This window comes from Acomys russatus, chromosome 29, assembly GCF_903995435.1.
Source record: "Acomys russatus chromosome 29, mAcoRus1.1, whole genome shotgun sequence".
Classification (NCBI taxonomy): Eukaryota; Metazoa; Chordata; class Mammalia; order Rodentia; family Muridae; genus Acomys; species Acomys russatus.
In genome coordinates, this window is record NC_067165.1 from 23,380,592 (window position 1) to 23,395,348 (window position 14,757).

At 42.1% G+C, this 14,757-nt stretch overlaps 1 protein-coding gene across 6 annotated transcripts in view; it reads right to left on the reverse strand.

Moving 5' to 3' along the window:
* Positions 1-4,033: 4,033 nt before the first annotated feature.
* S100pbp (S100P binding protein) overlaps positions 4,034-14,757 on the reverse strand; it is a 39,673-nt gene continuing 28,949 nt past the window's right edge. For 5 of the 6 annotated variants that reach the window (XM_051172128.1, XM_051172129.1, XM_051172127.1 and 2 more), the window contains exons 6-7: positions 8,544-8,628; positions 4,037-4,337 (exon numbers count right to left, since the gene is read on the reverse strand). In XM_051172128.1, the coding sequence (XP_051028085.1) occupies positions 4,196-4,337; positions 8,544-8,628 (227 nt within the window). In that variant the 3' untranslated portion in view covers positions 4,037-4,195. Of the gene's footprint in view, positions 4,338-8,543; positions 8,629-14,757 lie in introns of all 6 variants that reach the window. The other variant, XM_051172132.1, reaches the window with a different exon arrangement.

A 14,757-nucleotide genomic window follows, 5' to 3' on the forward strand; every position in this document is an offset into this window, starting at 1 on the left:
AGGAGCACATGGCTTCTATAAACAAGACACTGACTGCCCCCAGGGCCAGCCTACCAATTAACAACAAAAACAACAAAACAACCTGAAAATATAGCCTGAGGCTAAGTTGAGGAGATGTCTGTATACAGATAGTAGCCTGGTGACACATTCCAGGATTGTCACTGGACTGCTTTTAAAGGTTACCCCAAAGATCATATTCCTCCTGTTTCTAACTGGGTGCTGGGAAGGCCAAATTTTCCATCTACATGTTCCAGCTGTTCCACAGGAATAAATGGGTTGGAATGACAAGGCAGGTGCTTGTCCATTAAGGAATTCAACACCAACCAGTTGACTCTCTGTGACAAGTGGAAATATTTATCCAACACACACGCACGCACGCACGCACATGTGCACTAGACACAACCCAGGCAGAACTTAGAACCTGGCAAGGTGGCACTTGCCTATAATCTCCTTCCTTTCAGGAGATGTAGGCAGAACTTCAAGTTTGAGGCCAGTCTGGGTTTCAAAGTGAGATCCTGTCTTTAAAACACCCCCAAAATGTAAAGAACAGCAGGTCAGGAGCCCGTCCAGGTATGCTGCTAGCTATTTTCTCAGCAGGAGCTGGCTAAGGTGGGTGATGCTCTTGTATCCTTGCTCCTAGGGGTAAATCTAAGAAGCTTAGGTTCATAAAAGGAATCTGAAGAATGCTGTCTCTCCAGCATCTACCCACATTCATCCAGTCCTCACGCCAGGGTCTTGGAGCAACAATTTCTGGGGAAGTTGGGTTAAGAACCACCACCAATTTCAAATTACTGATTCTGGTTTCTCCAATTTCCAAAGGCAGAATGCCCTAGAATAGCATGGCTTCCTCCTTAATCAGTGCTAGTTTAAGAAAAAACAGACACAGTGGCCAAGCAGGGAGCCATGGGAAGGAATGCAAGGCACAGCCTGCCTCATGTTGGCTGCATGGCCTGCCATCCTCTGCAGAAACAGCAGCACAGTGATATTTCAGGCTTTCCCAGTGTCAAGCTCCTGACATGCACCATATGTAGCTGCAAATCCCAATCAATTTCAGCATTTCTTAACTGCTGGAATGCCTTCCTCAGCACTGTAATTTACCCTCAAAAGAACAGGGAGCAAGCACCTTCTCCTTCTCAGAGCCATATTCTATTAAATGCCGCCACCCTCCCATATCCTACTAAACGACCTACGCAGAGGAAGGCAAAGAACCCTCCTCCCGAACAGACGGCCACAGTACATACGCCACTGATGAGAACTTTTATTTCTTTTTAATGACATTAAACACAACTGCTACAAGGGAAAAAACATGATAAAAAAAAAGGAGGCACCAAACTTCAGTTTCATAATTGATCCTGACAACAATGCAAGTAAATCAGAGCCCATATTAGGATGCAAAACTATTGGTTATTTTAGGCTCCTTACTTACAAGTAAACTATTTATAAATAGCAAATTTTTACTCTGCTTTGTGAAGACCCCTGTGGTAAGAATGGCATCGTGGATGATAAAAGCTAGGCACACAGTTAATGCACATAACCCTTACGCAAAATTTAAAATACAGCAAGACTTTAATCTGCAATACAAGGCTTAGAGGCCAGTACCGAATACCAGAGCCACGCAGCTCTGGAGAGATCAACACTCCAGGTTCTACCCATTACCCTCTTTAAGGCTAACATGCTAGATAATGAGTTTTCTTTGGCTTTGTTTTTTCTCCTCAAAGAATACCATGTTAACCACTAGAGAACAGCTCTCTCCTCCCCCAGTCCAACAGATTTAATTAGGCTGCTAACGCTTTGGAAAAACAGAATTATCTGAGCTGGAGGAAATGTGATTGTCACATTTTCTAGTTAACCTGTCACTCATCTGACTTGGCAAAGACAATGCTCCGTTATACACTTAGTCTTAAACCCTCCTGGTACCAGAGAGCAAGAACATTTCAGATTTTCACCTAAGCAAAATGCTGTCCCTTCATTCCCTGGTTATCTGTGGGGACTGGTCAGCCGCCATGCTAATTATCCAAGCTGTACTGAACTTGAACTTCCTTTTGGTCCCAAAGGTGCATTATTTGGCATGTCTCGTTCTATCAGGCTAACTTACAGCAACATGGACAAGTGACCAACAAGATCAGTGAAAACTGTGCCAACCGAGAAAGGAGGCTGGAATACTGCCTTTGAAAGTCTAGTTTCAGAATCTAAACCAAATAAGCAAGAAAGAGAACATTATTTCTGTGTGTGTGTGTGTGTGAGAGAGAGAGAGAGAGAGAGAGAGAGAGAGAGAGAGAGAGAGAGAGAGAGAGAGAGAAGCTGGGCATGGTGGTGCACACCATTAATGCAGTACGTGAGGCAGAGGCAGGTGGATCTCTGAGTCTGAGGTCAGCCTGGTCTAGAGCCAGTTCCTGGAGGGCTGCACAGAGAAACCCTGGCCTGGAGGGGAAAAGGAAGAGAACATTCTTGCTGGGCATGGTGTGCACACCTGCAATCCCAGGACTTGAGAGGTGGGGCAGCAATCAGAGGTGCAAGACCATCTTGCGCTAAATAGTGCGTTGAAGGCTAGCCTAGGCTACATAGGAGACCCTGCTAGAAAAACAAAAGAAAAAGACTTTGACTAGATAAAACCAACAAACACTTTGAACATTTATCTAAACCTACTAAAATCTAAAGTAAAAAAAGAGAGGAAAAAAAGAAAAATCAAGATTTTCCTAATCAAAGTCCCTTTTTAGCCAAACAGCAGAGACGCACACCTTTAATGCCAGCACTCAGGAGGCAGATCTCTGTGAGTTCTGAGGCCAGCCTGGTCTACAAAGTGAGTTCCAGGACAACCAGGGGTATACAGAGAACTCCTGTTTTGAAAAACAAAACAAATCACATTTCTAAAGAGGAGTAGAATATTTAGGACGCATTAGCCACATACAAAAATGGGACTGATGAAAGAGGCTATACAAGCATGCATAGCTTTCAGAGTGAGGGACAGCAGGAACGGCATACTGGAAAACCTCCCCAAACGATGTCTAGAGCTGCCCATAAGAGATAAAGATCTCTTAAGACACCCAATAACACTGTGGTTAGGACACCAAGCCTTACTCAAGAGCAGGCGATGCTGGGGCACACGGGCTCAAGCCCACCTTCCCTAGGAGATCCTAAGCACTAACGGGAAACAATGGAGTCTGACCAAATGCTAAATGCTAACATCCAGGTGTAAGAGCACCTGTAACCAACAAGAGGCAAGAGTGACTCCCCACAGGCTTCCACAGCAAGGAGGTTCCTTAATAACACCAACACATAAACTTTGGGTTCTGCAGAAGAAACAGGATTCCCAGACATCGATGGTGCTGGCCTATCGTTCTGAAAGGCATGTCTAAGTTTAACAGGATATAAGAATGCTTCCTGTAAACCTCCAGGAGCAGAGTGGCCACTGGGTGTAGGGAAGAAAAAAAAAAATTCTTAAAGAGGCAGAGAAACCCACAGTCACAGGACAACAGCGTATTCAACAGGGGCTAGTTAGCTGTCTTCTGTCACAGTGAAGATGTGTAAGATCTGCAAATACTATGAACAAGGTACATTTAACGGAGAACGAAAAGGCCAGCAACAATCATGTTGTAAAAATCAAGGCAGCTGATAGGAATAGAAAGAAGAGGGTTACATTTTAATCTGTCCTTTCAACAGGACTTTTCTCCTTCTCCATACTATTTCAAATGTCCTCAATTGCCAACCTTAAAATACTGACAAGAACTCAAGAGACTCACATTTAAAAAGAGTTGTTAAAAGTGACTTCTACCCATTCACAAGGCTCTTAGCCTGCAAAACAGTCTCTTCCTTCCAGCAGACTGAAAGATATTTCTTTTGGGTAGTAAAAGTAGACCCTGTCTGCACTTACAGCTGATATGTTACTTAAGCCTGCATGTTCTGACTTAACACAGGCCTTCAGAAGGGAATTACCTTCATTTTAAATTTAAAAATAGCAACAACAACAACAAGAAGAAGCAGAAAAACATCACTTAACATTGCTGAAATGTACATAGACACACACAAATCAGGAGGGTCCCCATTTTTTAAAAAAAATTCAAGAAAGTAATGGGCATTTTCAAAAGGTGACAAATTCTTTAAATAAAAACCTTGTGAAAAATAAAACTCAAAATATACAAAAAAATAGCAGAGGAAAATAAGATACTGTTATGGACAGGGCCCTGGATAGGGACTGTCACTGTTGATGGGATGAAACACATGGACTGTATGAGAAGTCTGGGAGGCGCTGGAAGCGATGGTGGCTTCGCTTGTTCCTGTCAACCCACTGACTCAGGCTGTATCTTTGAAGAGGTCTCTGTCGGAACCGGGCGTAGTTTCTATTGAGAGAAGGAAAATAAAAACAGGATGGATTTTCAGATGGAGTTGCCATTTGTATATAAAACAGCTAGCTCAACTATTTTTAAAGATGTTTTTACTTTTACCAACACAACAGAGACAGACATAGGCAGATCTCTGTGAGTTCTAGTAGTGAGTTCCAGGACAGTCAAGGCCCCCCCCCCCCCCACACACACACACGAAGGCCTATGTTGAAAAACAAAAACAAAACAAAAAGATATTTTTACTTCTAGAAATCAGAATATATATGTTATTGTCTCTTTACTTAAAGACAGGGTCTCTCTACACAGCCTGGCTTTCCTAAAACACACTCTGTAGACCAGGCTGCCCCCAAACTCACAGAGATCTGCCTGACTCTGCCTCCTGCGTGCTGGGAATATGTGCCACCACACATGGATAATATTATATTTTGATGTTACAACTTTAGAAATTTTATACTATTTTAATTATGTGAACACCATATATAAATGTTATTTCCTTCCAATCCCAAAGTCACCTCATTCCTACATGGGTATTGTTTTTTAAAATATTTTTATTTATTTAATTTTTTAATTTATGTATATTGGTGTGAGGGTGTCAGATTTTGGAGTTACAGACAGTTGTGAGCTGCCATGTGGGTGATGGGAATTGAACCCAGGTCCTTTGGAAGAGCAGGCAGTGCTCTTAACCACTGAGCCATTTCTCCAGCCCGCTACATAGGTATTGTTATGATATGTGCTACATATACTATGTTCTAAGGAAAACCAATGTTTAATGTTTAAGAGCCAGGCATGGTGGTATATACCTGTAATCTCCAGCACCGGGAGGTGAGGCACCCTTAGCTGTACAAGTTCAAGGCCAATATGAACTACATAAGGCCTTGTCTCAAAAAAACCAAACATACTTAAAGCAGAACAATTTCTCTCTCTAGAAGTGCTTAGAACAGGACCTGTGTTTCAGTGTTTCACCAGACCTGTACCTCCACCAGGACAGCACTACCACACAGGCCGAAGTTGCTTAGGCCACAGCTGTTAAAATTAGATGAAAAAAAGAATTCCCAGAGAAGACAAATCATCATGTGAATGTACCATATGGTAAGTTTACAGAGACTGAATAATGAATTACATAGACCCATAGTAAGGTTTGAGAGTCAGCTGTAAAACTGGGTGGTGGTGCACGCCTTTAATCCCAGCACTCAGAAGGCAGAGGCAGGCAGATCTCTGAGGTCAATGCCAGCCTGGTCTACAGAGCAAGTTCCAGGACAGCCAAGACGCAGAGAAACCCTGTTTTGAAAACAAATTAACAAACAAAACAACAAAAACAAACATCACCTCTGGTCATGTTCTGGGTGTGGGCTCTGAGAAAGACCCTCAATATTTTGACACAATCTCTACTCCAAAAATGTTGCCAGTAACTACTTAGGAAGCTTCTCAGCAGGTGTGGTGGGTCACATGCAATCCCAATACTGAGGAGGCTAAGGTAAAGGACAGTCAGGAAAATGGCCCAGTGGGTAAGATGTCTGCAAGGAAACCTAACCAACCTGTATCAATGACCAGAACTCACATGGGAAAAGGAGCACTAACTGCCGAGGGCTGACCTCTGATCTCCACATGCATGCTATGTACAAAGTGCCCTGCTGGTCTTTGCAATAATACTGACTGAAAAGGATTCTTAGACCCTTTCTTTCTGAATTAAGGCTGGGACATTACTCAGGTAATTGTGACAAGCGGTACTTAACTTTTATTTATCACTACATGAGACCCCATCTAAATTGGTATCAGTGAAATCCTACTAGGAAAGCACTGGCATTGATGTATACACTAGTAAGAAAATTAAACCTCAGGTTAAGTAACTTTCCCAAGGTCACAGAGGAGTATGAAAAACAGCCTAGACTATTATTCATTATCTGACTCCAAAATGTATTTAGTAACAATTATATTACACTGCCCTCTCTTTTCTGAGGTGCGCGTCTGTACTGGGTATTGAATCTAGAGCTTACAACCAAGATACATTTCTATACCAACACCATCTGAGAACTACTTATGGTTTTTTACTTTATTTATTTTTTCTTTTTTGTTTTTTTTAAGACAGGGTTTCTCTATGCAACCCTGGCTGTCCTAGACTCGCTTTATAGACCAGGCTGGCCTCGAACTCACAGTGTCTCTGCCTCCGTAAGTGCTGGGATTATAGGCTTGCACCACCACCGTCCCACTGCTTATGTTTTCTGTTTTGCTCTGCTTACTTGCTCTTTCTTTCTTTCATTTATTTATTTTGAGAGAATCTGGCTATGAATCCTGGAATTTGCTATATGCCCCAAGATAGCTTAGAATTTATAGCAATTCTTCTGCTTCCACCTCCCGAGCACTGGGCTTAACTGCTGTGATTCTGGTGAAGCCAGTATAAGCAGAACAGAGTCAGCAGGAACAGAAGCAGATGGGGCTGGTCATCTGGCAAACCAGCATTCTTAGAGGACTGAGGGTAGGCAGCTGCCTGGAAGCCAAGGGAGAAGAGAACCCACCTTGTGCTTTAAAAGAATCTCCTTGGCTTCTGAGTTAAGAACAGTAAGCAAGCAATGGCAGATACAGGAGACTTGCAGGTCGGCTTTGGGTATATGTGTAGAGTCTCTGATTTCCTGATTCCCAAATATGGAATGTGAAAGAAAAATGTTACAGTAACACCAAGGCTTTAGTGGTGTGTGTGTGTGTGTGTGTGTGTGTGTGTGTGTGTGTGTGTGTGTGTGTGTGTGTGTGTTTGTTTAGACAGGGTCTCATTATGTAGACCAGGGTGACCTCAAACTCACAGATCAGCCTACCTTTGCTTCCCAAGTGCTGGGATGAAAGGTGGATTAAAGGTATGTACCACCATGCCTATCCTAAGATTGTTGAATCATTGAACTGAAGTCAAAACTGTACTGGATTGCTAGATGTGGTGGCGCACGCCTGTAATCCCAGCACTCTGGGAGGCAGAGGCAGGTGGATCTCTGTGAATTCAAGGCCAGCCTGGTCTACAAAGTAAGTCCAGGACAGCCAGGGCTACACAGAGAAACCCTGTCTCGAAAAAACCAAAACAACACCAACAACAAACCTGTACTGGATCAAGAACATACCCTTTTTTTTTTTCCAAAAAAAAAAAAAAAAAAAAAAAAGTTCATTCGTTCCTTCATTCATGTGTGTGTGCAGCACCCCATGTGCCACAGCTCATGTGTATAAACCAGAGGAGAACTTGCAGGAGTTGGCTCTCTTCTGCTATCTGGGTTCTGGGGATGAACTTGAGTTGATAGGCTTGGCATCACTTGCCTTTACTCACTGAGACATCTTGCAGCACAAGAAGCTAGATTTTTAGTTTAGTGTACATATGGTGGTACATGTTCACAATCCTGCCCCCCAGGAAGTAGAAGGACCATGATTTTGAAGATACATAAGGAGATCCTATCACAAAACAGACAAACATACACTCTAGATTTTTTATTTTTTGAGACAGTCTCATTATGCAACCCTGGCTGGCCTGGCACTTGCTATGTGGACCAGACTGACCTTGAACTGGCCTCTGCCTCCCAAATGCTGGGATTAAAAGTGTGTGCTCCCCTATGCAGCCCTGGGCACTGAAGCTGGGCGTGGCAGTGCATGAGTACGTAGTGAGATAAGTTGGCCTGAACAGCAAAACTGTACAGCACTGAAGAAAAGGAGGAGGAGGAGGAGGAGGAGGAGGAGGAGGAGGAGGAGGAGGAGGAGGAGGAGGTGGTGGTGGTAGCGATTCCTGACTTTGAGGCCAGCAAAATGGCTGGGGGACCAAAAGCATTTTCTGCAAAACCTTGACAACGTGAGTTCAATCCTCAAACCCATGTAAAGGGAAAGGAGAGACCTGACTCCAGTAAATTCATCTCTGACCTCCACATCTGTACCCCAGCATGCGGGCACGCCCTATGCACCCCACACATACACAATAATAAATGAAAAAGAGACCTGATTTTTGGAAGCAGAAAATTTACTGATAAGCATAAAATTGAACTGAACTGGTCAAAATTATACAGCTAGTTAGATAGACATTGTGCATCTAGTGTTAGAATCTGAATTTTGGTCCCCAATTTTTAGTTCTTCTAAGGCCAGACTTCTTTTTCTGAAAATAAACCATTACAACCCAACTCTCATCTCATTTCCTCTGCAATCAAATTCTAGCCTCTCCTCGTTGAGAGGAAGGGAAGTACTTACCGGGTAGTGAGGTCTGAAGGGTGCTGCCAGTCTGGGTTCTGCATATGAACTTGATCCATCAGGGCATCGAGCTCTCCCAAGGTACCTGTGAGAGAAGTGAGTGCTTAGTCAGCAGCTGTGTGTACTATGGTCGCCTAGATAAAGCCAAGCACAGCCTGAGGGAGGAAGGAATAGACATTTGACCCAATAACGGCTGCTATGATTATCACCATCGGCCAGCACAGAAGCTGTGAGCCAGAGTCAGACGCTGCTTTAGGTCATGACGGGGAAACAAAAATGGCAATGACCATTCCTTTAACACTTAGAAGGTGCGAGAAACTACAGAGACCCAGGAATATCAAATGAACAAGACACTATGTCTGTCCCTCCCCTCACTTAAGCTAATAGCTGATTTTGAATGTGACAAAGAGATATACAAGTGACTACTCAGACTGGGATGTGGGGACGAGGAGAGCCTAGTCAGGGCTATGAAGGATGCATAGAAATTAGTGAGATAAACAGGTTTGTTTAAGACAAGTAGCTAAAACAAAGGCTTTAAGACAAAGGACAGTAAAATACAGTGAAGAAAAGAGTTTAGAAAAGATAAGAGACAGGTACTCTTTGCTAACAAGGTAAGTTGTTAAAAGACAATTTTCTACAATATTTGAGAACCCGACAATGTTCTAGACACTTCGTGTTATCTTAATTTAAAAAATCATATTATGTACAGAACAGCTATTCTAACTTGTCTTAGGCCGTGTTCTTTGCTGTGACGAGACACCATGACCAAAGCAACTCCTAAGAAAGAAAGCATTTAACTGGCCTTGCTTAGCTTTAGGGGGTGAGGCCACGATCATCATGGCAGGCAGCAGACAGGAATGTGTGCTAGAGTAGTAGTTGGCAGCTTCACATCATGATTTGCAGGCAGTAGGCAGAGAGAGAGAGACTGAGCCTGACATGGGCTTTTGAAACATCAAAGCCCACCCTTAGCGACACAGTCTAATAAGCTCCCACCTCCCAGTACTTTTAAAACAGTTCCATTGGCTGGCAGAGGACCAACCACTCAAGCTGTGAGCCTTTGTGGGCCTTCTCACTCAAACCACCACAGAACTCACTGAGATGTATAGTAGACTTTGGGTCTGGTTCATTTCACTGCATGCGCTTTTTATTTGCAAGTTCTTTTTAATAAGGTTTTATTAAAAGTCATATATGGAGATGTTCTTGGTATCATTTGAAAGATGAAAAATTACAGCTCGAGGAACTGAAACTGTCTTAACTGTTTAATAACCCAGAATTCAACTTGTTCGTGTGTGACACCATGCTCTTGTCATGATGTGAAATGCTTTTTTAAAAATTTCTTTTACAGGCCAGTTGTGGTGGTGCACGCCTTTAATCCCAGCACTCAGGAGGGAAAGGCAGGCAGACCTCTCTGAGTTTACAGCCAGCTTAGTCAACATAGGTAGCCCTAGGAAAGCCAGGACTACACAGAGAAACCCTGTCTCTAAATAAATAAATAAATAAATAAATAAATAAAAAAACAGGACAAAACACAACACAAAAAAATGTTGCTTTACATTTGCATGCATATATGTATGTGAAATGCATGCCTGGTGTCCATGGAGGTCAGAAGGCAGCACTGGCTTCCCTGAAACTGGAGTTATAAATTATGTTAGCCACCATGTGAGTGCTGGGAACCAAACCCAGGTCTTTTCCAAAACCATACAAGTCCTAATTGTGACAGAGCAACAGTTCCTCCATCTTGTCTCAGCTGCAGCCATCTTTGGTTAAAAACTGAAACTGACTGCACCCTACTTTTACACCCCACCCTCAGCTCCACTCTATGAAAAGTCCCATGGAGAAGCAATCCAACTCTGTTCTAAAAACAAAGAGTCAAAATGCCCAGCTAACGGTTGTTTTGGCTTCTATTAAACTGCTTGCTTGCTTTATTTCCCTATGCAACTGCCAAGGAGGATGAGTTAGATTTTTTTTTTTTTTTTTTTTTTTTTTTTTTTTTATCCTTTTCCTTTAAAAGCGTCCTATAAAATGCATTCAGGGATGTACTGTGCGAGAAGTTTCTCTCCATCCAGTCTAATAAAGACTCCCCATTTAGACATCAGTTGTACTGTGTGGTCTTTGGGTCTCTACCCTGCAACCACAGTAGCCACTGAGCCATCTTTCCAGCCCTGAAATGCTTGTAATCTTAAGATTTGGGAGGGTAAGGTAATGTGGGAACAAGTTAGATCCCATTTCCATGGCTTTTAGAATAATTCTGATTTAGCAATAAATACACAGTTTTTACATCAACAAATTGCAGCTATAAGCTCAAGATCAATCAGAACTTATCTCAGCTGCAGAAACTGTAAATAAATGTTTAAAGTCTCTGACATGTCTTGTCTAGGAACAGGACTTTCGGTCTTTTATTATTAATTTGGGGATAATTCTGGGAGTTGCTCTAATTTTTTGGGAGGGGAAAGGGGCTGTTCTAATTTTAACTCTTCTGTCAAAGACTGAAAAATGCCCTACATGCTGCATGAGGTCTGCAAGCCTTTAAGTTGACAAATCGGAACGTGTAAGTGGAGGAATGTATACCTAGAGATGCTGACAAACTCCCCCTGGCCAGCACTGGCCACAGATCCAAGGCCTCCTTCTACAATAGGCTTAGAGCTCTCTGGAATGTAGATTAAAGACAGGAGATGCCAGAGAAGAGCAGAACTCAGTAATCAAGATAAAGAGATTAAAATAGCCTTTCTAATAGTACAGATGATGGAAGGATGTAAGTAAAAGGAGTTGGGTATCATGATTTGTCATCCATAATGACTGGCTCAGATGTTTTCTATAGGTCTGGACCACTTTGAAACCACAATTGCCACCAGTCTAAAACCAGGCTGTCGTGTATTAAGCATGTTTGCTTTGGCAGAGACATTCTTTATAATGAAGTTACTGGACTGAATATAAAAATGAAATCTGTTCTATCTGTACTTGTTCACTGTAAATGAACCTGTAACCCTGGACATGCAATGAAAAATCAAACACGGGTCCGGAGACAAAATGGTATGATCTGTACTTCTTGGAAAATCCTAAGTCTATCTTTATGAAATCTGTATAAATAAAGCAGCAACCTGAGTGCTAGTCAGTCAAAGCAGCAGATTCCCCTGACCACCATGCCTGACTCACTCCTACCTCCCTCCTTATCTCCTCTCTGGGACCTGTCAACCGCAGGGGCTGGCCCCCAGCAGCCAGGGGTTCAAGGGTACCCTGGGCTACAGAGGCCATACCTTAGAAATAAACAACAAAACAAAACCCCAAAACAAAAAAGAAATCCAGTAAAAACAAAAAACAAAACAAAACCCTGAAACCTGTTCAGCACATTCTGCTCTTGCAGAGAGCCAGGGTGCAGTTCTCAGTGTCCATATGGCTAACAGCAGTTTGTAACTCCAGCTCCAGAGGATTCAATACCCTCTTATGATTTCCACAGTGCCAGGCACCCATGAGGTACAGACACATATGCAGGCAAGATACCCATGTACATAAAAGAAAAATAAGTTTCAAAAAAAGAAAACCTGAAACTTGAGCTAAAACTTTACAGAAACAAAAATAAAATTTACACCTTAGTTAGGAAACAATTTCCCTAGACCAGTGATTCTCAAATTGTAATATGTATTTTAACTAGATGGACTGTTGGTGGCGCATTCCCCAAAGTTTCCAATTGTGTAGCTCTGGGATTTCTTTTTTTTTTTTCCCCCTAAAACAGGGTTTCTCTGTATAGCCTTGGCTGTTCTGGACTCACTTTGTAGACCAGGCTGGCCTCAAACTCTCAGAGATTCACCTGTCTGCCTCCAGAGTGCTGGGATTACAGGTGTGTGTTGCTGCACCCGGCTGGGATTTCATATTCTTTTTTTATTTATTTTTGAAGATTTATTTATGAGTGCTCTATCTGCATGTATATCTGTATGGCAGAAGAGGGCATCATATCTCAGTATAGATGGTTGTGAGCTACCATGTGGGTGCTGGGAATTGAACTCAAGACCTATGGAAGAACAGACAGTGCTCTTAACCACTGAGCTATCTCATCAGCCCAGGGGATTTCATATTCTAAGTGATGCTAATACTGCTGGTCTAAGAACCTCTCTTGGCGCACGCCTGTAATCCTAGCACTCGGGAGGCAGAGGCAGGCGGGTCTCTGTGAGTTCAAGGCCAGCCTGGTCTACAAAGCGAGTCCAGGACAGCCAAGGCTACACAGAGAAACCCTGTCTCAAAGAAACAAAACATAAAATATTATTTATCTGTTAGTATATATAAATAAGTATATTAAAAATAGCTTTCCACAATAAAAAGGCAGCATTTTATATGCTATAATCGACTATATTCAGTAACAAAAATATGGACAATAAATTAATAAAAAAAAAAAAAAAAGATCACATGTAAAAAAAAAAAAAAATATGGACAATTCACTAAGTATATCAAACACATTCCAGGGCAGGCTCCATGCCCAGGACTATACAAAACAGACTTCCAAAGTTTTTGGTTTATTTTGATTTTCATTTTTTGTTTGTTTGTTTTTTGGAAGAAAGAACATGAAGTTAGGTGGAAAGTTGAAGAAGAGAAAGTAAGTATATGATCAAAATAAAATCTACAAAAAAAAATTACACACAGACACACCCATACACACTTGGTTCTGCACGTTTCACCATTTCCTAGAACAAAGTAATAAACACAAATTGAAACTAAGGTGAGTCCTGCTCAGTTCTGATACAGCAAAGAGTCTCTTCCTAGTTTTTAAACATATTCCTATAACCAGTTATATAAATCTAAATAGAAAACTCAACTTCACTAAATTTCGGGGGGTTATTCCCCATCTTTGTGAAGATTGAACATTACTAATTACATCCAATCGTATCTTTAAAAAGGAAAACCAATGAAGTACTATTTACTGAGCCAGGATCACTACTTTTGTTGTCTGTTTGTGACAGAGCCTTACTATATAGCCCTAGCTTACCTGGTGAACTCCCATATAGACCAGACTGGCCTCAGAGTGCTGGGATCAAAGGCGAGCACCACCACGCCTGGCTGGACTGTGTTTTTAAAGTACTATACTGTGTAGAGCTGAGCAACTGAGGCAGACGTGAAATGCCAGTAGCCATGGGTCCCACAGACAACCTATCCCAACTGTTTAATCACGTGAAGATGGGTTTTGTCATGTCTTTTTTCTCAGATTTGGAATTCAAAGTCAGGAGCTGATTTGCAGCATTAGGAGAAACAACGACGTTGAGTGCGGCACTTTGGGGACATTCATGGCCATCAGAACAGACATACAATGCTAATGAAAACAATGACTGCCTGCTACATCTATTTCCCATCCATCCTGACACTTATACTGTAAAACAACTCGTTTTAAAAGTGGGTTGGCAAGATGGCTCAGCAGGTCAAGTTTGGTCCTTAGGAAACAGTTAAAAGACAGAACCCACACTAGCCAAGTTGTTCTCTGATTCTCATACATGTATTGTGACACACAAAACGTAAAAACACATTCACTTTGTAAGTCAATCTTACTTAAATCAGGACTGTTGAACACAACTATTTTGTTTAAAAAAAAAAAAAAAAAAGCCAGGTGTAGCTGTCATTCCAGGGCTGGGGAAGTAGAGGCAGGAAGGTCACTAGGGCTCACTGGCCAGACAGCCTAGCTCATTCACAAGCTCCAGGCCAATGATGGACCTTGCAACAAAAAAACCAAGGTGGATGACTCCTGATGAATGAGAACTGAGGCTGTCTTCTGGGCCACACACACTCAAATGCTCACACACACCATGAGACACTTGTCTCATAAATAAGGCAGTGGCTATTACGCATTAGTAAGTATCTTTTGTTGAGATAGTTTCACCACATAGCCCTGACTAGCATGGAACAAATCACATAGACCAAGTTGGCTTTGAACTCAAAAGAGCTGCGTGCTTCTGCATCCCAAGTATAGGAATTAAAGGCATGTACCAGCCTTACTAAGTAGTTTTTTAAAGGAAAGCTATTCTTTATCTAAAAACAAAAACAAAAAACAAAACCTTGTTTTCTTTCTTTCTTTTCCCCCTCTTCTTTCTTTTAATTTACTGAGGCAGGGTCTCACTGTAGTCCAGCGTTAGTACTGCCTCAGACCCCCAAGTACTAGGACTATAGGCATTCACCACCACTACACCTGATCTACTCTTTTTTGGGGGATGGAAGGGCTGAGACAGGGTTTCTCTGT